The 24,069-nt window shown below is 35.8% G+C and overlaps 2 protein-coding genes across 4 annotated transcripts in view; one reads left to right on the plus strand and one right to left on the minus strand.

Annotated features, from left to right (window-relative positions):
- LOC101896361 (dopamine receptor 1) overlaps positions 1-24,069 on the minus strand; it is a 301,976-nt gene that overhangs the window by 251,147 nt on the left and 26,760 nt on the right. For both annotated transcript variants that reach the window (XM_059121808.1, XM_059121803.1), the window contains exon 2: positions 7,412-7,438. The gene's annotated coding sequence lies outside the window, so the exon portion shown is untranslated. The remainder of the gene's footprint in view (positions 1-7,411; positions 7,439-24,069) is intronic.
- On the plus strand, positions 7,450-20,078 carry LOC101888313 (serine protease gd). Of its 2 annotated transcripts, none has more exons than XM_059121848.1 (4): positions 7,450-7,713; positions 17,154-17,319; positions 17,376-18,057; positions 19,589-20,078. In XM_059121848.1, exons 1-4 carry the CDS (start codon positions 7,471-7,473, stop codon positions 20,007-20,009), a joined length of 1,512 nt encoding a protein of 503 aa, XP_058977831.1. In that variant the 5' UTR covers positions 7,450-7,470; the 3' UTR covers positions 20,010-20,078. The 2 variants fall into 2 exon arrangements, with proteins under 2 accessions (XP_058977831.1, XP_019892773.2); XM_020037214.2 differs by having other exon boundaries at positions 7,451-7,707; positions 19,589-20,077.

Raw genomic sequence — 24,069 nt, forward strand, 5'->3', positions numbered from 1 at the left:
AAATAAAAATTGTCATAAAATAATACAAAATCTATATTAACATCATTATTGGCATATTTTTTTGCGTTTTTTTAGATGTTATACTTTTATGCCAATAGGGCATTCTAAATTAACAAAATTTGTCAAAATCGCTCCAGCCATTCTGGAGATATAAGGATTCTCACTAACATCCCCTTCCTTTGTATATATACATTGTATATGTTTCGCTATATATATATCCGATATTTTTACTATCGGCATTTACGTAACGGTCAGAATTGACCTGTTCACCTATTTGTGATTTCGACGGCATTAAAAATATTCGCAGTTTAATGAAAAATTTTTTATTTATCACAAATGCTATGGTCTATTTCAACCACTAAATATTATCCGATGGCTATCAAAATTGGAAAGCTTCTGCCCAGCCCTAAGCTCTAGCCTCATGCTAATTTCCGCGTCGATTGGTCCATAATTGCGACCTGTAGAGTGATTACAAATTAACATCGAGAGACGGACAGACGGGTGGACGGACATACATAGCTAGATCGACTCAGGTCGGCGAGCTAGGAAGATCCGTATATACTTTCCTATGTGGGAAACCAATATTTCGAGGTGTTACATAATTTTTGACCCAATCAAACTTATAATACCCCCAACACATAGTGTTGTAGGGTATAGTAAAAACTTCTTATCTCAAATGAAGATGCAATTACATTTGTAAACCACTATTTTGAAGACCTTGAGGAAAACTATTTTAATCAAAGGATAGAATTGCTAGAAATGCGTTGGACCAAGTGTATTGAAGTTTCAGGAGCTTATATTGAAAAATAAAAATATTTTTGAAAAACTAGCTATTCTCATGCATTGATAGGATAAAAAGTTTCCGAACTGCCCTCGTATTTTCTTTTTTAGAATACTATAGCAAGGCTTAATGAGGCATTCATCTGGGATTTTAAAATAATATATATTATTTAGAGGTAAAAATATTTTTCAAGGACAATGTTCTGAAGTAGTGGATTTTTAATGCTAAAACATGGGTTTTTTTGGGGAGCAACAATGGTGAACTTTTAGGAATTGGATTTTAAGATAAATGATTTTTTAATTTTTAAGACTATCAGAGCAAGATATGTTTTTAAACATTTATTACAATTTTTATCAACTTCATTTAAAAATAATACCCAAATCGCAAAACGAGCAACCCATTTCATACACACAAATTTACAACATTGTGCTGTTTTTATACCCTCCACCATAGTCTTGAGGGTATACTAAGTTTGTTATTCCGTTTGTAACACCTCGAAATATACATTTTAGCCCCCACAAAGTATATATATTCTTTATCAGCATAAAATTCTATGTTGATTTAGCAATATCCGTGTGGAAATCACTCTAGCTTCCGATCGAAATGAAGTAGGTTTATAAAATTTTACTCAAATGTATATTATGTCTGAAGGACTTTTGGTATTGAAAATGGGTAGCTTCTTATTTTCGGTATTTTAGTGATTGACATTATTCACCGGAAACGTTTCGAAATTAGTATTTGAAGTTCGTAATGGATACTACAGCCAACGACAGAAAATTGTTTGTGCAGGTCCAGGCTTTCGTATAGCCCTCATATAACGGCACCTCCCGATATTTTCATGATTGTAGCGACATTATTCACCGGAATTGTTTGAAACTTGGTATTTGAAGTTCGTAATAGATATTACAGCCCATGACAAAAATGGTCTAGGGTCCACGTCTTCGTATAGCCCCTATATAACTGTACCTCCCGATATTCGGTACTTTGATGATTTTAGCGACATTATTCACCGGAATTGTATCAAATTTGGTATTTGAAGTTCGTAATGGATGCTACGGCCTATAACAGAAAATTGTCTGTTCAGGTCGACGTTTTGGTACCTCCCTACATTCTGTATTTTGATGATTTTAGCTACATTATTCACCGATATTTTTTTTTCAAATTTCGCAATTGAATATTGTAATGGCTCTAGTAAAAAGTTGCCTATGCAGGTCCACGTCGTCTATAGACCCCAATATAACGGCTATATTCGGTATTTGTAAAATTTTAAGGGATTTTTTTTTTTTTTTTTTTTTTTTGAAAAAATGCCAAATTCGTTTCAAATGGTGGAGGGTATTCAAGGTTCGGCACAGCCGAACTTACTGCTTTTTTACTTGTTTCAAGTAATTTGTCTGTATTTTTTATTGTTCACTGACATCGAATTACATTCACATCGAGCTAAACCACTTTTCATTCATACATTCATCGCACCGAGCAGTTTATGTGTGGTGATTTGAATTAAATTGCTTGGAAATTTAAGAGAGGGCGGGGGCGTCCGTCCTCTGGCCCGGTAAGGCGTCTTAAGCACCCATCGTGTCATTTATTTATTAGCGACCATATATCCATTTTATTTCTAAAAATGATGAAAATTCTTTTTTATTGTTATTACACACTATTTATTTTTGTAATGACAGTGAGACAGGCGGACAGCCAAGCAACAGTAATGACAGCAAAAACACCAACATCAACGAAAACAACACCAGCAACAACAATTTGTCGGCAAAAGTGTGGCGTGTTCAGACATTAGTTTTATTATTTGATTAGGACTTTCTTTGTTCGCCATCGCTCACTCAATGAATTTGTCAAGTCCAGATTTATTAATGGTCGGGTGATAAGCTATTTCAATCAGCAGCGTAATGCCGCTATAACAAGCGATAAATATCTCTGTTAAATTGCCAACAGGTTGGTGGTGGAGGCTTTGTGCGAGACAATAAAAGAATTGATTAGAAATTAAATGATGCATGAGAACTTTGGTGTTGATGTATGATTGAGGAAAGGTCAAAGGTCATGTATGAAATTTTTTGTTCACAAATGTTTTGAGTCATGTATAATGAGCACATTTGCAATGTTTTACTGAGAAATTTTCTAAGTCTAATGTTCATATGAGGGATCATAATTGATTTTGGCAGATAATGACCTTCATGAACTTTGCTAGTAAAACAAAGCAGGTGAAAAAATATTTTGTTGTATGAATAAATTAATTGTGTTAGCCGTATTTACATTTAATCAAAAGCCGACTTTTAGGCGAAAGAAACAAATAATTAAAGATTTATTTTTTGCAGACGAAGAATGTTATCGATATTTGGTTGCTACACTACGCTAAAATGTGCTCAATCGAAATTGCGAAGATCTTGGTCAAATTTTCCAATCCCTTTGACTGATAATTTGTATTTTGGTTTGCTGAGAAGATAAAATTAAAAAGTATCAGTCGGTAATGCCGACAGATATATACCCTCAGCCTGTGTTCGATTATTTAAATATAATTTGACTAGTGTTACAATTATTCAAACGTTTGACCCTCTATGGAGCAGGTTCCGAAGGAATGGGACAATATTCTCCATTTTGTATCGGACCCAAAAATATGATATAAATATTCCGACGTTCCTGGTATGGATTATATCGATTCACTCCTTCATTTTATATGAGATATGTAATAATTTTTAGAAAGTGTTAAAATGTGCGTGATTTACAAGATAGAGTCTACCGAAATATTCCCCTTTTATACTTCATCTGATACAAATAAAAAATGTTGAGCGTAATATTGGGCAATATTACAAGAAAGAATATTTATTTCCAATTTTATGCGAAATCATAAATACCGATAAATTTCATATTCATATCAGGCTTATTATTGAGAGAAATATTTGAGAATAGCAAGTAGTAAAGTATTGCTAAGTTTTTTCGAAAGTTATAACAGATATAATTATTGAAAATTGTGACCCCGGAAGGGGTTGGCAGATATATATTAACTGCACAACAGATCTTGTGTTAGCAAAAATATTTGTGTGTGTAAAATTCGAAGAGAGTTGGATATTTATTTCGCTTTATTAGAGTGTTTTCTTTTTCAAAATCTTGAACCCTATGTATGGGGGAGAAGAAATGGTTCAATCTATACCACCTTTATAACAGATCTTGTGTTGATAGAAATATTGAGATGTGCCAAGTCTAAATGGAATCGGATGTCAATTTGGCGTTTTATGAACTTCATAGGTATTCAAAATTTTGACACTTTGTGTATAATTATTCAAAATGTTGACCCTTTGTGGGGGAGGTACTTGATGGAGTAGACCGATACTGTCCATTTTCGCACATGACCTAGCATTGATGAAAATATGAGGATTTGCAAAGTTCGAGCAAAATCGGATTATCATTTCTCTTTTTGTGCAACAAATTATTTTCTTTGAAAATTTTGAAATTTTGTGTGGGAACTTGGTATATCGGCCCACTCCTTCTGGGGCCGATATTGCTCATCTCCGAACTCGATCTAAGTTTGACATTGAATATTACGATATACCAAGTTTGAATCGATTCGGATACTCCCTTCGAGAGTTATCGTGCGCACCAGCCAGACAGACAGACAAACGGACGGACGGACGGACGGACATCGGTAGATCGACTCCAAATGTTCTGAAACGGATTTGGTCCAAAGAGACCTAGGGTCTAAAACCATTATTTCGACTAGGCACGTTTTGACCGTATCAAATGATATATACCCTCTGTAGCCATATGGCTGAGGGTATAACTAGAGTAAATCAATTGGAATATGCGGAAATCAGGGGTACTTTGATATGAGGGCGATACCGAAAACAATATTCTTTCATGGAGGGTATATACTTCAGTTACGAAATTACTTGGAAAGTATGGTTAAAAAGTAAAATATACTATAAATCGGGTTAAACCAAAATATATACCCCAGCCATATGGCTTGAGAGGGTACATATCATTTGATACGGTCAAATCGTGCCTAGTCGAAATAACGGTTTTAGACCCTAGGTTTCTTTGGACCAAATCCGTTTCACGACAGTTGGAGTCGATCTAGCTATGTTCGTACGGCTGTCTGGCTGGCTGGCGCGCACGATAATTCTCGAAAAGTATCCGATTTGGTCCAACTTGGATCGAGTTCGAAGATGGACAATATCAGTCAACTACTTCTAGTACGCCCCCCCCCCCCCCCCCCCCACCACAAAAGGTCGAAATTTTCAAAAATATATATAAAACGATAAACCGAGCTTGCTCCAACTTTGCAAATCATAATATTTGCGTCAGTGCTAGGTCCGGTGCGAAAATGAACATTATCGGTTCACTCCATCAAGTATCTCCCCCACAAAAGGTCAAAAATTTTAAAAAAAATACAACTCTTATAAAAAATGAAGTAAGAATCCTATTGTCTTCACATTTCGAACATCACAATATTTTTATAAACCCTGGTGTTAAGATGGAATATATCAGTCCACTCCTTCTGGTACCTCCCCCAAAACGGGTCGAAATTTTGAATATTCATGAAGGCTATAAAACACGAAATTACCATCCAATTCCATTCATACTTAGCACATCTCAATATTTCTATCAATACAAGATTTGTCATATAGATGTTAAAGAACGGAACATTCCTTCTGATACCTCCACCACAAAGAGTTACATTTTTGAATAACCAAACGATCATAAAATCCGAAATAACCATCACACATCGCAATAATTTTATTAACCCAAGGCCTGGGGTGAATATGGAATATATCGGTCTACTTCCCTGGTACCTCCCCCACAAAGGGTTACATTTTTGAATAACCAAACGATCATAAAATCTGAAATAACCATCCCGTTCTCTTCAAATTACACACATCACAATATTTTTATTAACCCAAGATCTGGGGTGAAGATGGGATATATCGGTCCACTACTTCTGGTACCTTCCCCACAAAGGGTCAACATTTTTAACATTCATGAGGCTCATAAAACACGAAATTAACATCCCATCCCATTCAGACTTGGCACATCTCAATATTTCCATCAACATAAGATCTGTTATAAAGAAGGTAGGAATCCCACCATTTCTTCTAATATCTCCCACACATAGAGTTCAAGATTTTGAAAAACACAATGCTCAAAGAAAGCGAAATAAGCCTCCAACTCCCTTCAAATTTCATACATACAAACATTTTCGCTAACACAAGATCTGTTGGAAGATGATATACATCTGCCAACCCCTTCTGGTACCTCACCCACAAAGGGTCACCATTTCTAATAATTATATTTGCCATAACTTGCAAAACATGTCGGCGATTGTTTACAACTTGTTCTATCTAACTTACCCAGAAAACTGATATGAGTTTATCGATTTCGCATAAAATTAGATATAAATGTTCGATTTCCTTCAAATTTTGCACACACTAATATTTCTATCAAGTTTGAAAATGAAATACTTCGGTCCGCAATATATGTTACCTCACGCATATTTTCACATTTTCCAAAAATTTACACATATCTCATATACTCGATGTAGTCCAAATTTAGCACATTGTTATGTTTATTTCAGTCTTCGATCAGATACAAATTGGTCAATATTGTCCAACTGCTTCGGAAAGAGTCAGCAGTTTGAATAATCAAAAGTCAAGGCTGGGGGTATACATCTGTCCGCTTAATTATAAAATAAACATTTGATAATTTATCAAAATATATACTTTGCTGTAATTTCCAATTTAAAGTATTTTATTGAAAACCCCTTTATTTTAATTGTGTTCATGAATTTTATATTACCCAGAATTTTTTTGTCGCACAGTGTTATGAATCCCTATATTTTTCACCATATGGGTGTTTCGCCAAAAATTAGTTGTTTGTTTAGGTTTACCCAAAATAAATCGATAAAATATTCAACAAATTAACAAATCGGTAACTATTCATAGCACCTGTGACAGACGTAAACATTTCAGATCAAAGTATTCCAACATTCAATGAAAAATACGCAAGCGTATACCTTAAGCATTTCCTTGTCAGCGGATGTAAATCAAATCTCAAGAAGCCAATCCTAATTTGAATAAGACGATCCCATTAAAACGCAACAAAACGTCAATGACCAAAATCGATATGAATTTCGAATAAAGCGTTTCGGTGGTTCACAATCGACGCATAAAATATAACAAGTTTCTGATTCAATTTTAGTAAACTGAATTGAAAGAATAACAACAGCAACCATAAACTTGAAACTTTAAAAACGGGCAATGTTTTTTATATTGTTCACGTTTGGGAATACTCGTAATGAAAACAAACCGATATGCCTTTTCAGAACATTCCATCGCAAAGTGATTTTTTTTAATATTTTTGCGGGAGGTTGGGGGCATTTTAAAAATTTCACAAGTAACAGCCAGCCAGTTTGTGATCAAAAGTCGTCAAGAACGGTAATCGCGGAAATATTGAAAGTGTTAAGCCTTCGTTGCTTTCCGATTTTATTTATTGTCGCTGTGATATCCCCAACCCGCTGTCGCTGTAGTGACGATTTTTGTGACGTTTTTTCTTCGCAATAATGTGTTAATTAACTACTTTAGATAGAGAAAAAAACCCTTGCAACAGATTAATTAGAAAATTAAACATACCTACCTCTCGCTACCCATAAGTGCAGTAAATCTGAAATTGAAAACGAAAAAAACTAAGAAAATATGTTTAGATTTGTTGTAATTTTAGTAGTTGCTTTAAATTTAATAAATTACACAGAACAACAATTTAGATTTGGATTCCAACCAGCCCAACCGCCACCATTACCGCCCACAGGATGTCCTCGCTATTTCCAATATGTTTTATACGAAGGAGAATATATTGGTTTGCTGACAATCCCATTGACTGCCAGCAATATGGATCTGGTGGTGCATTTAAGCCAAAGGGAAGGCATTGATACGGTAAATGTCAGTTTCAAAGATTCTAAAAATTTCAAAATTATAACAAGGTCCTAAAAAATACTCCTAGGTCCTAAAGTCGTATTCAAGATTTGAAAAGTGACCCCAAGTAAGTGTTTCAGATATGAAATTACATTGAAAGTAGCTAGAAAATGTACCAAAATCGTAAGAAAGCTTAAAACGATACCAGAAGGAATGGACCGATCTAAACTAGAAAAAAATTAAAAGTATGAAATATCGAATAATTATTTTCCACTTTATGAGACTTGATAAAAATAGCAAGTGAAAAAGCTGTGAGTTCGGCCATGCCGAACTTTGAATACCCTCCACGATTTGGAACGAATTTGGCAATTTTAAAAAAATAAAATCCGTTAAAAATTATGTTAAAATTCTCAAAAATACCGAACGTAGCAGTTGTTTTAGGGTCTCTAGGACGACGGTGATCTGCATAGGAAACATTTGTCATAAACCATTACAATATTCAAATTCGGAACTTCAAAATAAAAAAAAAATGGTGAATAATGAGGTAAAATCACCAAAATACCGAATATAAGGAGGTACCGTTGTATGGAGGCTAAACGAAGACTTGGACCTGCACAGACAATTTTCTGCCTGGGCTGAGGTATCCATTACGAACTTCACATGCGAAATTTGAAACAATCCCGGTAAATAATGTCGCTCAAATCATCAAATACCGAATTCCGGTATATGGGGGCTATACGAAGACGTGGACATACATGGCCCATTTTCCGTTTTATGCTGCAGTATCTATTACGAACTTCAAATACCAAATTTGGAACGATTCCGTTAAATAATGTCGCTAAAATCATCAAAATACCGAATATCAAATACCAAATTTGAAACGATTCCGGTAAACAATGTCGCTAAAATCATCAAAATACCGAATATCGGGGGGTACCGTTATATGGGGGCTACACGAAGACGTGGACCTGCACAGATAATTTTCTGTCTTAGGCTTATTACGAACTTAGGTACTCATTACGAACTTCAAATACCAAATTTGAAACAATTCCGGTAAATAATGTCGTTAAAATCATGAAAATACCGAATATTGGGAGGTACCGTTATATGGGGGCTATACGAAAACGTTGACCGACATGTCCCATTTACGAATCTAACCTGCCTACTGGTAAACTATGCACGTATGCAAAATTTTAGTCTTCTATCTCAATTCGTTCGAAAGATAGCTTGATTACAACAGACAGACGAACAGACAGACCGACCGACATAAAAACATAGTTCTTTTAACGACCATAAGCCAAACAATCAACCAAAAAAGACTTAAAAATATTCAAAATGTTTACCCCTAGTGGGAGGTATCAGAAGGAGTGGGTCAAAAATTTCGTATATGCATGAGATCTTTGCTTGAGTGAAACATTGAGATGTTTCACAATCGGATACTTATTTTGCCATTTATGGACGTCATGGGGTTTCTAAATTTTAAACCGATACACAGTGGGATGAGATCCTCAAAAACGTAGATTAATTCATGGAAGCATTATATAACTCCGAAATTTTGCTCAAACATTTATATTACGTTTTTATTTAAAAATTCCGTGTAAAATGGATAAGAATTTCCAAAAAAAAAACAATTTCGGAGGGCTTCATCCTGATTAAGATCCAGCTGCATAACCTCTACAAACATTACATGTAGAATAAAGATGAAATATACAGGTCTATTAATATCAATTGAGGCTTATGTTTTTCGTCGTTTGACAACGCCGAGAATCGAACTCACAACGTTGGGTCTTGCAGTCGTACGAGCACATCCATGTCGATGTTTGTGGTTTGGGCTTTGTTCACGGATGCGTAGCTACACGAATTCGGCAACTGTTAAAGCGAGAAGAAGAAAATAATATATAAAGATTGTAGTTAGGTGGGTGATCTGCCTAGCCTTTGAATGGCTTTGGAAAACTTCTAAACGATGATGGAATGTCTATGTCTGGAAAGGGTTTTAAAGTTTCTATCTCTGCTAAATAGCCTATGTATCAAGTTGGTTAACTTGGGACATGTACAAAGTAGATGTTCGATCGTCTCTACCTCTTCTCTATGTTCACACAGTCTACAATAGTCAGGAACACTGTTGTCCCATCTTGGGGTCAGATATCTGATACTACAGTGACCAGTCAGAAAGCCCACCACGATTCTTATATCAGACCTACTAAGTGATAGAAGGGAGCTTGTTCTGCAGGTTTTTAAGTTAAATTTTCATATTTTAAAAGCAGCTAAAGCGTATTTGTGTTTTAACAGTCTCATCAGTCATATATACCATTTCATACGGTCAATACATAAATTATTTTCTTTGAAAATCTTTTGTGGGGGATGTATCAAAAGGAGTGGACCGATATTGCCCATCTCCGAACTCGATATAAGTTTGACAATAATATTATGATGTACCAAGTTTGGATCAAATCGGATACTCCCTTCAATATTAATCATGGCACCAGCCACACAGACAAACGGATTTGGTCCAAAGAGACCTAGTGTCTAAAACCGTTATTTCGATGAGGCACCTCATGGCCGGATGAAATGATATATTCCCTCCTACCCATATGGCTGACGGTATAAAAACTTATGATTTAAGAGAAATTTAATTATTTTTAACAAAGCACCACTAAAATTGTTAAATTTTCACGTATTTCAAAAATGTCATCTAGTTCTCAATTGTGGCTACAACAAAAAGACAACTTACCTAAAAACAATATATTTTTTTAATTCAATTTGCCTTTTGTTTTGTTTCTTAATTTCGGTAATTTACAATTTACCAATTTATCAAAAAACCCCCTACAGCCTATCCCATTTTGACGAATGATATTATCATGAGCATACTTAAACGCTTCATCACAACCATTCAATTTATTGATGTGACTATAATTTCAGTTTTAACAAACTATTTAGAAATAAAAAAAAAAAATCATCTCGATGGCTACACCCATGAAACGTGCGTCGCTCAAGCAGATAAACAGCTAATGTAACCGGTTTCTAAAAAAAAGACATTCAATGTTTTTATTAGTCACTGCTGTAGATAATCCGCTGTGAGTGGCAAAGAATAATTTAATTGTACAAATTTCGAAACAAAATATGGATTTTTTTCGTATTTGGGTGGAAGTCCCGAACAGACAGCAAATTAAAAGAATTTATTTTCATATATGTTACTGGAAAAAGTTCCCCGCATTTTTGGTATTTTTTTTTTTTCAATTATTTAAAGAATGTTTTTAAATGCATACAGGGTCAGATAAAACACTGCAACAAAGTCTAACGCCATAATTTTTGCATTTTTTTTTTTTAATTAAATTGAATGAAAGCAAAAAATGTCGGAAATAGCATCGAATTAGAATATGTTTAGATTTGTTCGAATTGATCACCTTTGGCACGAATTATGGCCCGAATGTTGCTATGCGGTATTTTGGCGAAGCGCTTGCTTGAGATAATCGACGCTTTGCTACCTTTTAGTGCCAACCTTGCTTTCTAAAATACGCTAGACACAAAAGTCCAACGGATTGGTATCCGGAGATTTTGGTAGCCATTGTGTGCTGGAAATATAGCAAGAACCTCATTTTGTAACCATTCTGGGGTGGCGCATTCTGAGTGCGATGGCGCTAAGTCCTGTTGGCATGTCCAAGCTCTGCGGCCAAAATGTTTGCGTGCCCAAGGCTTTAATACACCCTCTACAATATTTTCGCGATAATATTCGGCATTTATTCTGATACCACGGTCGATTAATAGTAGCAGAGAGCGACCATCGGCTGTTATGGCGGCCCACACCATCACCATGGCCGGCGCTTGAGTTCAGTAACACGGTAACGAGTGGTGGTAATGCTGGAGTGCTCTAACGATAGCCGTTTGTTGTTTTCCAGCCAAATATAAAGAAATCGCACTATCACGCTGAAATTCCATCACGAATAATTTATTTTTATACCCTGCGCCATACTATGGTGTTATTCCGTTTGTAACTCCCCGAAATACTCATGTCAGACCCAACAAAGTATATATATTCTTGATCAGTGTAAAATTCTAAGTCGATTAGCGATGTCCGTCTGTCTGTCTTTTGTAATCACGCTATCTTTCGAATGAATTGAGATAGATGGCTAAAATTTTGCACACATGTTTATTTTTCCAGTAGGCAGGTTAAGTTCGTAAATGGGCCATTTAGGTCCACGTTTTCATATAGCCCCCATATAACGGTAGCTCCCTATATTCGGTATTTTGATGATTTTAGCGACCTTTTTCCCGGAAGTAATTTAAAATTAGGTATTTAAAGTTCAAAATGGATACTACACCCTAAGACAGAAAATTGTCTGTGCAGGTCCACGTCTTCGTATAGCCCCCATATAACGGTACCTCCCTATATTCGATATTTGGATGATTTTAGCGACATTATTCACCGGAATTGTTTCAAAATTGGTATTTGAAGTTCGTTATGGGAACTACAGTCTGTGACAGAAAATTGTCTGTGCGGGTCCGGATCTTCGTATAGGCCTCATATATCAGTACTTCCCTATATTCGGCATTTTGACGATTTTAGGTACTATACCCACCGAAATTGTTTGAGATGTGGTATTTGAAGTTCGCAATGGATGCTACAGCTTGTGACAGAAAATTGTCTATGCTGGTCCAGGTCTTCGCACAGCTCCAATTTAACGGCACCTCCTTATATACGATATTTTGATGATTTTAGCTACATTATTCACCGTTTATTTCAAGTTTCGAATTTGAATATGGTAATGGCTTATGACAAACAATGCCTATGTATGTCCACGTCGTATAGACCCCAAAATAACGGCTATATTCGGTATTTTTAAAATTTTAACAGAATTTTTTAAGGATTTTATTTTTTGAACATTTCCAAATTCGTTGCAAATGGTGGAGGGTATTAAAAGTTCGGCCCGGCCGAAATTACTGCTTTTTAACTTCTTTACTTTTCGAACCATTTCTGCTGATGTTGCTGTTTTCTTCCTTCCACTTCCTTGACGTCGGGCTACGCTACCATTTAAATGCTGGAGTGCTCTAACGATAGCCACTTGTGGTTTTCCAGCCAAATATAAAGAAATCACACTATCACGCTGTAATTGCATCACGAATATTTTTTTATTTTTTTTTATTTTCTAGAAAATTCTCACCAAAATGCTTTTGTACGTTTGTAAAAAATATATACTGAGCTGTCACTGGAATAATTTTAACAGCTGTCGGCTTATTACGAGTGACAGCAGTCTGAAGTTGGTTGCAGTTTTTTTATCTCACCCTGTATATTTTTATATAAACACAAATTTAAAGCCAACATTTTATTGATTTCTTAATAATAATTTGTTTATAAATTTTATAAAAAAAAAACGATTGAGTAAATGTTTGTATTGTTTGTATAATAATAACAAATTGTAAATATTCAACATTCTGTCTCCCTAATCGCCTCTGACTCCCACTTTTACTAGGCCGTCGTTTCGATTAGAAATCTCTACAACAACATCCACGAATAGATAATAACATAACACATATACGTGTGCCAAGCAGATGAGCAGGAGAACTGGTTTTCTCAAATGTTAATATTTATTTATTTGTCGCAGCTGCTCATTTAGAGGCAAGTGTGAAAGAATGACCTGTGAATTTTTCGAAATCAAAACAAGATCAATAAATATTTGGCATTTTGGAAGTTCCGATCTGTTGACAGTGAACAGAATATATTTACGTATATTACACTATGCGACAAAATAGGAATAAATAATTTTTTTATTATTTATTATTTTTTACAAGTTAAAAATTATCTGTTTTGCCCACAGATGAATACCATCAGCCAATGTTCGATTATTTAAAAATATTTTGACTTCTGTTATGATTATTCAAATGTTTAACACCTTATGGAGTAGGTTCCGAAGGAATGGACCAATATTGCCCATTTCATATCGGACCTAAACAAATGTGATATAAATATTGCGACGAGCCAGGTTTGGACTATATTGGTAACTTCCTGCACTTTACGTAATACTATGATAATTTTAAGAAAATGTTAACATGTGCGTGAGATACCAGATATGGTCGGCCGAAGTATTCCATTCGCATGCTTCATCTAATACACAAAAAAGATATTGGTATGGGCAATATTACAAGAAAATCGAACATTTATATTCAATTTATGGAAAATCATAAATTCCATATTCATCTCAGGTTTCTGGAAAAGGGAGATATATTTAGATATAGCAAGTTGTAAAGAATCGCTGACTTGTTTCGCAAGTTATGACAGATAAAAGTATTGGAAATTGTGACCCTTTGTGAGTGAGCTACCAGAAGGGGTTTACAGATATATATCATCTGTACAACAGATATTGTATTAACAAAAATGTTTGTATGTGTGAAATTTGAAGTGTTGAATGGATATTTCGCTTTCTCTGAGCGTTTTGTTTTTCAAAGTCTTGAACACTATGTGGGACAGGTAGCAAGAGAAATAGTTCGATATCTATCATATTTATAAGAGATCTTGTGTTGATGGATATATTGAGATGTACCAAATCTGGAATGGAATCGAATGTTAATTTCGCTTTTTCTAAGCTTCATGGATATTCAAAATTTTGCACCCTTGTGGGGGAGGTATCAGAAGAAATGGTCTGATCTCTACCGTTTTCATAGCAGATCCGGTGTTGATAGAAATACTACTAAATGGAATCGGACGTTAATTTCGCATTTAATTAGCTTAATGGGTATTACACAATTCGACCTTTTGTGGGAGAGGTACCAGAAGGAGTGATCCGGTATATTCCATCTTAACACCAGACCTTGGGTTTATAAACATATTGGGATGTGTGAAATGTGTGAAGACAATCGGACTCTTACATCGCATTTTATAAGAGTTATAATTATTCAAAATTTTGACCCTTTGTGGGGACGTACTTCTTGATGGAGTGGACCGATATTGTCAATTTTCGCATCTGACGCAAATATTAAGATTTGCAAAGTTGAAGCAAAATCGGGTTATCGATTCTCTTTCTGTGAAAAAAATATATATTTTTGAAAATTTCGATCTTTTGTGGGGGAGGTACCAGAAGGAGTGAACCGATATATTTCATCTTAACGTCTGGTGTTGGGTTGGTAAAAATATTGGGATGTGTGAAATTTGTAGAAAATTACACTCTTGCATCACATTTTATAAGAGTTGTAATTATTCAAAATGTTGACCCTTTGTGGGTGAGTTACTTCTGGATGGGGTGGACCGATATTGTCCATTTTCGTACCTGACATTGCGCTGACGCAAATATTACGATTTGCAAAGTTGGAGCAAAATCGGTTGATCCTTTCTTTTTCGGTGCAGTAAATTATTTTATTTGAAAATTTTGGCATTTTATGGGGGAGGTACCAGAAGGAGTGGACCGATATTGCCCATCTCGTAACTCGATCTAAGTTTGACAATAATATTACGATGTACCAAGTGCGCATCAGCCAGACAGACGGACGGACATCACTACATCGGCTCCAAATGTCCTGAAACGGATTTGGTAAAAAGAGACCTAAGGTCTTAAACCGTTATTTCGACTAGGCAAGTTTTGACCGTATCAAATGATATACGAAGATATGAAGGTATAAAAATGATGTCATCCAGGCCAGATTTTTGACATTTGCCATATATTTTACAAAGTCAGGAAAATTTTAATATTCATTTGAACCCCTAAATACAGGGTTGCCCATATTCGACGGACCCATCTGGCAACGCCATAACTTTTGACAGAGATGTCGCATCGCTTAATGACATACCGCGTCTAAAGCGTCAGTCCAAGCAGATTGTTACTATGAACCAATACACGCCACGAACGCTCTGAAATTTACATTCAACAGAAGAAGTCAATTGTGAGAACTCACCGTGCTTTTAAAACATTAAAAAATCTGAGAAGTGCGCCTTCTAAGAACACCATTAAGCGTTTATACGAAAAATTTTCGACTAGTAAGGCTCTTTCTAATCCGAAGAGGCCATATAAAAGTCGACCAAGGCGATCGGCCGAGAATATCGCTGCCGTACGAGCCAGTGTTGAGAGGTCCCCAAGAACATCCCAAAAACGCCGTTCTCAGCAGTTGGGCATGGCTCTGTCCACTTTACAACGGATTATTCGCATTGATTTGCATTTTTTTTTTTTTTTTTTCGTACAAAATTCAATTGACGCAAAAAAATGTTGCCTGCGGACAAGCCTCGTCGATTGGAATGGGACCAAAGAGTCATCGAAATGGCCGAAGATGGCGAGCAATTTTGGAACAAAATTATCATGTCCGATGAAGCCCATTTCACATTGAATGGGACCGTAAATAAGCAAAATTGCCGTTTTTACGCCACTGAAAATCCTCAGGAGATTCAAGAAGTGCCTCTACATGACGAAAAAGTCACAGTTTGGTGCGGCGTTAGTGCGAAAACGGTCATTGGGCCGTTTTTCTTCCAAAAATGAAAATGGCCATGCTGTTACCATCGATCAGGAGCGTTATCGCGACATGATGACCAATTTTGTGATGCCATTTATTCGTCGAAAGCGTATGAGGCAGTTCTGGTTTCAACAAGACGGCGCTCCACCGCACACAAGTCGCATAACAATCGATTTTCTGAAGAATTTGTTTCCGGGCCGTTTGATGTCGAAAAGTGGTGATTTGGACTGGCCACCGCTTTCGCCCGATTTGACGCCACCTGACTTCTTCTTGTGTGGATATTTGAAGTCAAAGGTTTACGTTAACACGCCAAGGACCGTAGAAGAGCTCAAGCACAACATTCGTGAAGAAATAGCCGCTATTCCGGCCGAAATGTTGGCAAAAACGATGGAAAATGCAAGCAAAAAGGGCACAATACGTCATCAACACCAGAGGCGGCCATTTGAGAGATATCATATTCAAAAATTGATGTAAACAAATCTACTTGGAACAAATTAAATGATTAACATTGCCAACCGCCAAATTTTTATTTTTTTCTTTGATTTAAAAAAAAAAAAAAAACACGGGTCCGTCGAATATGGGCAACCCTGTATACATCGTCAAAAACAATAGGCTTCAATTCTCACACTAACCCTACCCCATGAAAAATTTCGTGAGGGTCGGACGAAATTGGTCAGAATTGTGAAAATCCGTCCAGCAGTTTTTGAGCTATAAGCTGTCACCTCCTTCATTTATATCGCATTTTCACAAAAAATAAAACAAACGAGTTTTAGGTTGACTTAGTTCGATTTTGGCCCTAAGCTCATTTGCTCTTCTCCGAAGAAGCCAGTCAAAAAGCCTTTTATATATTCTCAATCTAAGAGCTTATTATTAACCTCCATTACATCTTTTACAATGGTTTCGATAAATTCACCAAGTCGATAAATTATTAGCCAGTTCAAAACTGATCTGTTTCAATTCAAAAAAAAATTGAAAAATTGAAAAAATCCAAAATAACTTCAATATTTTAACAAATAATTTTCGTTCACTATTTTCAGGGTTATTTTGGCAGGATATACCTAACGGAGAGCAGTAAAGCGAATGTAAACCAGATACAGCCTGGAGAGCCGGTTTCATACCACATTGAATTTCCCTCAGTTACTGAAATACCAAAGTTATCCAGGATAATGGTGAATGGTCAGGATATTTGTGTGGATACTGAATGTGAGTTCTAAGAATTACTCCGGAGCAATATATCTATTAAAATGAAATCATTTCAGATCCCCAACCCAGCACTCGGCTGTACTTGAAACATCATCTGCGTAGCAATAATGTAAAAATTGCAATGCAACCGCTGTATTATCAAGATCCCAATGGAAACTTTAGATCTTTTCGTGGAAATTCCAATAATAGAATATTACAGCAACCTCAATCACAAATACGGCAAGTGCCACAAGTCCGCCAGCAAGTGGTGCAAACACCGCCTGTTCGACAGATACCTCAGCAGGCACCTCCACAATTCGGACAAGTACAACAAATAAGCCCCCAAACACCAGCGCAGCAGGGTATTGGTCAAAGATTCAGTCAAAATCCAGGTCTGACTCAAAATGTATGTGGTCAGGATTCGAGTGTAACACCCTTCATATATGGTGGCCAACAAATTGCACCTGGCCAGTTTCCATGGTTAACGGCGATATATGTCAAATCGGCTGGTTTGCGTTTTCTTTGCGGTGGATCATTGCTTTCGACGAGGACAGTGTTATCGGCAGCTCATTGCTTTAAACTCGGTGGACTAACCGCTGACCGTTTGGTAATCAATGTTGGGCGCCATAATTTAGAAGATTACAGTGAACAAAATTTCCAAACACGAGAAATTCAGAATTTAATTACCCATCCCGAGTTTACATCAACCCTCTTTCCCGATGCTGATTTGGCGGTTTTACATCTGCAGAGACCCGTTGAGTAAGTTGTAGAATATTTTCGTAATTGTTGTTAAAAACTGAATTTCAGGGCGGCTTGCCAAATTTAAGGGCCCGAAATGGTAACTTTTGTTACATTTTTACTTTACCAGCTGAGCTTCCCGAATATTTACGTACAGGGTGAGATAACAAAAATGCAACAAAATCAAACGCCATAGTTTTCTTTTTTTTAATTTTATTGAACGAATTCAAAAATATCGGAAATAGCATCAGATTTTAGAATAAGTTTAGATTTGTTCGAATTGGTCACCTTTGGCACGAATTATGTCCTTCAAATGGCCAATGAAACCGTCACACGATGCCCAACTGTTGCTTTGCCATATCTTGGCCCATTCCCGGCGAGGCGCTTGCTTGAGGTGATCGCCACTTGGGTATTTTTTAGTGCCAACCTTGCTTTCCAAAAAATACTCCAGACACAATAGTCCAACGGATTGGTATCCGGAGATTTTGGTGGCCATTGTGCACTGGAAATGAAGCGAGGAACCTCATTTTGTAACCATTCTTGGATCGCGCTTGCTGAGTGCGATGGTGTTGAATCCTGTTGGAATGTGCAAGGTCTGTGGCCAAAATATTTGCATGCCCAAGGCTTTAATACACCCTCCAGAATATTTTCGCGATAATATTCGGCGTTTATTCTGATGCCACAGTCGATTAATACGAGCGGACAGCGACAATCGGCTGTTATGGGCAGCCATACACCATCACCATGGCCGGCGCTTGAGTTCTGGTGGCCAACCGAAGGTGCACATTTTCAGCTGACCTCTTTAGCAAGTAAACACGATCATTTTGTTTGTTTACAAAATGCAGGACAACGAATATTTTCTCATCGGAGAAAACTAAATTCGGCAGTTCACCACTTTCGGCCAAGCGAAGCAACTCTTTAGCTCTTTTGAGTCTATTTTCCTTATGTTGCGGTGTAAGTTTTTGCACTTTTTTGTATTTCAATGGCTTTACCCCCAGCTTATTCAGCTCACGAGCCATTTTTCGGCCACTGCGACGACGCGGGTTGCGATCAAGTCGCTTCTTTCCTTTTCGAACAATTTCTGCTGATGTTGCTGTTTTCTTCCGTCCACTTCCTTGACGTCGGGCTACGCTACCAGTATCACGGTAACGAGCGATGGTGCGAGACACAGATAATTTTTTCACATTTAAAAGCTGGAGTGTTCTAGCGATACCCACTTGTGGTTTTCCAGCCAAATATAAAGAAATCAAACTATCAGGCTTCAATTCCATCGCGAATAACATTTTTCCTGGAAAATTCTCACCAAAATGCTTTTGTACGCTTGTAAACAACATAATTACCTGTCACTGGAATAGTTTTAACAGCTGTCGGACGAGTGGCTTAGAAATTAAAGCAGTCTAAAGTAGGTTGCAGTTGTTTCATCTCACCCTTACGTTCTAGGGGAGGTCATTGATTGTTGGGTTCGGCCGAACATAACACTATTTTTATGTGTTAGATATTACAATCTGCTCTTCGTATGAAATCTCTTACATTTTGTCCTCTTTCCTTTCAGATATACAAACTTCATACGGCCGATATGTCTGTGGAGTGAACCGGTAGATTCCAACTTGATTGTTGGCCAGACAGGTGTGGTAGCCGGTTGGGGTGGCGATGAACATGGCGAGAGTTTCACACCAATACCGAAAAAGGTGGAAGCGAATATTGTCAGTGACAGTGATTGTTTGAGATCATCACAGGCATATAGTACCTTAACCTCGAAGCGGACATTTTGTGCTGGGAATCGCGATGGTAGTGGTCCATGCATGGGAGATTCGGGTAGTGGTCTAATGATAAATCGCAATGGCCGATGGTTTCTGCGAGGAGTTGTCTCCGCAGGACAAACAAAGCAGCAGAAATGTAATCTCCTCGAATACGTGGTGTTCTGTGATGTGGCACAACATTTGCAATGGGTGCAAAGTAATATCGTAGATTAAGATAAACTTATCCTTGTTGTAGTGATGTAAATAATTTATTGTAAATAAAAAATAGTATTATTATATTTTTTCCAACAATTAAAAAAGAAGAGATTAAAAAAAAATAAGATTTACATTTAGTTGTAATTTATTCCTTTTAATAACCTCCTTTCTTGACAAAATGGATTGGGCATCCTAAAAATATTTAACTGTGAATGCCTCAGCGAGTTCTTTGTCCTCTTTTTCTTCTACTTTCCCACACAAATCACTTAACCTTTAGCTGGATTTGTCTGATTGATTTCCCTTGATTTCCTTATGACTGCCTCTGAGTTTTCTCCATCTTCTGGGGCTCGTTAAAGATTTGTCCCCAAATTTCCTTTTGACCACACAACGCGCATATATCATCGCTTTCTTTTGCTCAATTATTTTGTAATTGATTCATGCTGAGTTTTTGTGTGGCGCTTTTTGCAACGGTTGCAGGAATAAAATTACGGAAATCCTACCAAGATTGAAGGAGAGGGGAAAGGAAAATGAAAGGATTCCTTTTCGTGGTTTGTAAGAGAAGCGAAATGGATTTGCCAATAAAGCGTTTGTAGTATGGAAACCCAGGAAAAATGCTTATTCACAAATAATTGATGATCATAAAAATGACATTAGCAGACCATTTTGGATATGGTGACCTTTTCATTTGGGGGAGCAATATTGATTTCCGCACACAAAAGCTTTTCAGAATATTTATCAAATATTAATTGGCTTAATAACTTAGGCTTAGGTAAATTCTGTACAGCACTGCACGAACATTGGCACTGTGTAACCTTCATGGATTTCAGCCCATAATAAATAAGTAACTCACTAACAGATTTCTTTTATTTTTACATAGAAGGTCTTGGGATAACATATTTTAGTCAAAACGAACCGCATACAATGCAGTAAGTGGTTGGATGCTGAGGATAGTATGATTTTCATACCCTACACCAGGGTGGTCAGGGTATTATATCTGCATTTGTTTGTAACAGGCAAAAGGAAACGAGATAGACCCATAGTTCCTTTTGATGATCTGCATAGAATCACTTTCTGAGTTGATTTATGCATGTCAGTCCGTTTGTCCGTCCGTCCGTCTGTCCATGTATTCTTGTGAACAAAATGCAGGTCGCATTTTTTATCCGATTGAGATGAAATTTTCCAAACAACATTTTTTTGGTCCAAGAACGAACCCTATTGAAATTGGAGATAATCGGTAAAAATTTAAATATAGCTCCCATATATATCTTCGTCTGATTTGCCTTTTATTGTGCACCAAAGGTGTAATATCAGTTCGAATATTATGGAATTTTGCACATACAACCAAATTAGGCCTAAAAATAAATATGCCAAATTTGATCGAAATCGGTTCAGATATAGCTATAGCTCCCATATATATTGTTCATCTGATTTGTTATTTTTGTCCTCCTCAGCCGTAATATGCACCCTGTAACAACAATATTTGGGGTAATATATCAAATGCAGCTCAGAAATAACTTTGCTAAATTTTATCGAGATCGGTTCAGATTTGGATATAACTCACATATATAACTTCGTCCGATTTACCTTTTATTATGCACCAAACGTGTAATAATTGCCTAAATGGGATGGAATTGGGCACATACGACCGAATTGGGTCTAGAAGGTAGTATGCCAAATTTGGTGAAGATCGGTTCAGATATAGCTATAGCTCCCATATATATTGTTCATCCGATTTGCTGTATTTGTTACCCACAGCCGTAATATGCACTCCGTAACAACGATATTCGGGGAAATATATCAAATACAGCTCAGAAATATCTTTGCCAAATTTTATCGATATCGGTTCAGATTTGGATATAGCTCCCATATATATCTTTATCTGATTTAGAATTAATTTTGCACCAAATGGGCAATACAAGTCCGAATTTAAAAGATACAAATGCTTCAGCATATAGTCCTTTGAATTTTAAATTATAATTATAATCCCAGGGTGTATGATTGAATTCTCCCATAAAAACTTTTAATTGTTATGTGGAGCTGAACTAAATTAGCAAAGTGGTGTAGCTTATCATAAAATCGACCCCGAACGACTTTAGGACTTTCTTTACTGGTTGTTTTCTTAAAATAACCAAGATAAATGTTTTTAATAAAACAATGTTTTTAATAAAACAATTTGAATCTCTCTCCGAAGTTCCTATGTTTTTAATAAACAAATAAGCGTTTATTTCCAAAAACATCCTAAAAATGTTTAAAAGATTTTGACCAAAATTCTAAAAAAAAAAAAAAATTGTTGTTTTGTTCCGATGTAAAACAAAGACGCATAAAAATCCTAAATTATTGATCCTTAGAAATATCAATAAGTAAAAAAAAACTGTAAGTTCGGCCGGGCCGAAGTTTGAATAACATCCACTATTTAGAACGAATTTGGCAATTTTCAAAGAATTAAAATCCTTTAAAAATTCTATTAAAATCTTAAAAATGCCGAATGTACGACGATGTGGACCTGCATAGACAATTTTTGTGACAAGCCATGCGAAACTTGAAAAAAAAATCGGTGAATAATGTAGCTAAAATCATTAAAATACTGAATATCGGGAGATACCGTTATAAAAGGCCTTCGAAGACGTGGACCTGTAATTTTCTGTCATAGGCTGACAGTGAACAATGTCGCTAAAATCATCAAAATATCGAATATCGGGAGGTACCGTTATATGAGGGTTATACGAAGACAGACAATTTTCTGTTATAGGCTGTAATATTCATAACGAATTTTAAATACTAAATTTGAAACATTTCCGGTAAATAATGTCGCTTAACTCACCAAAATACCGAAAATAGGGAGGTACCATTACATGGGGGGCTATACCAAAACGTGTATCTACATGGCCTCTTTTAATACCAAAAGTCCTGCAGACATAATATACATTTAAGTAACATTTTATCAACATACTTCATTTCGTTCGGAAGCTAGTGTGAATTCCACAGACGGACGGACATATCAACATAGAATTTTAGGCAGATCAAGAATATATATACTTTGAGAAAAAGAATTGAGCCCCCCATGTTTTGTTGTTGCAAAATAGCCATTTATTGCTTCTCCTGTAACGAAACAGGAGGCTGCTGTTTATGAAATGTAAGGAGCGATTTCTCAGACGATAAAGTTGCGGGCATTGTTTCTTCAAGACATTGAGAATATAAGCAAATGCCAGGGTTGCCATTTCTGTACAATCGATTTCAAAGGAAGCGAATTATTTTTTTTCTTTTTTAATTCACGAGAGTAAATATTCAAAATTCCGCGACAACTTATGGTCTTTTTAAAAAATCCAGGAAAGTGGATTTCTCTTTAAAAATTAAAAAAAAATTCACAAGAGTTTACATTCTCTCCAAAATATTTTTTAAAAATATTTTTAAAAATTGCACGATCATAACGTCTTTCTAAAAATAATTTAAAAAAATCCACTACAGTTTATATTCTATTTAAAAATATTTTTTAAAAATCCACTAGAGTTTATATTCTATTTAAAATAATTTAAAAAAAATCACAAGAGCTTACATTCTCTCCAACATATATTTCAAAAAATCCACGAGCATTTATAGTATTTAAAAATATTTTTAAAAATTCAACCACAATTATAGTCATTGTAAAAATATTTTTAAAAAATCCACGAGCATTTATAGTCTTTTAAATTTTTTTTTGAAAAATCCACGAGCATTTATAGTCTTTCAAAATATTTCATAAAAAATCCACAAGCATTTATAGTCTCTCAAAAATATTTTTAAAAAACCATTTATAATCTCTCATTTTTTTTTTTTTTTTGAAAAATTCACGATCATTTACATTTTTTAAAAAATCCACGAGCATTTACAGTCTTTCAATTTCTTTTTCTAAAAAAAATTCAGGAAAATTTATAGTCTTTCAAAAATATGTTTAAAAATCCACGACTGTGTTTTAATCTTTCTAAAATATTTTTAAAAAATCCAATGGTGATTAAAGTCTCAATATATTTTTAAAAGCAATTTAAAAAGCAGTAAGATTTCAAGATTTTTTGGTGCAAAAAGTAATAATTTTTCATCATCT

Source organism: Musca domestica, unplaced genomic scaffold (genome assembly GCF_030504385.1).
Source record: "Musca domestica strain aabys unplaced genomic scaffold, Musca_domestica.polishedcontigs.V.1.1 1, whole genome shotgun sequence".
NCBI classification, from domain to species: domain Eukaryota; kingdom Metazoa; phylum Arthropoda; class Insecta; order Diptera; family Muscidae; genus Musca; species Musca domestica.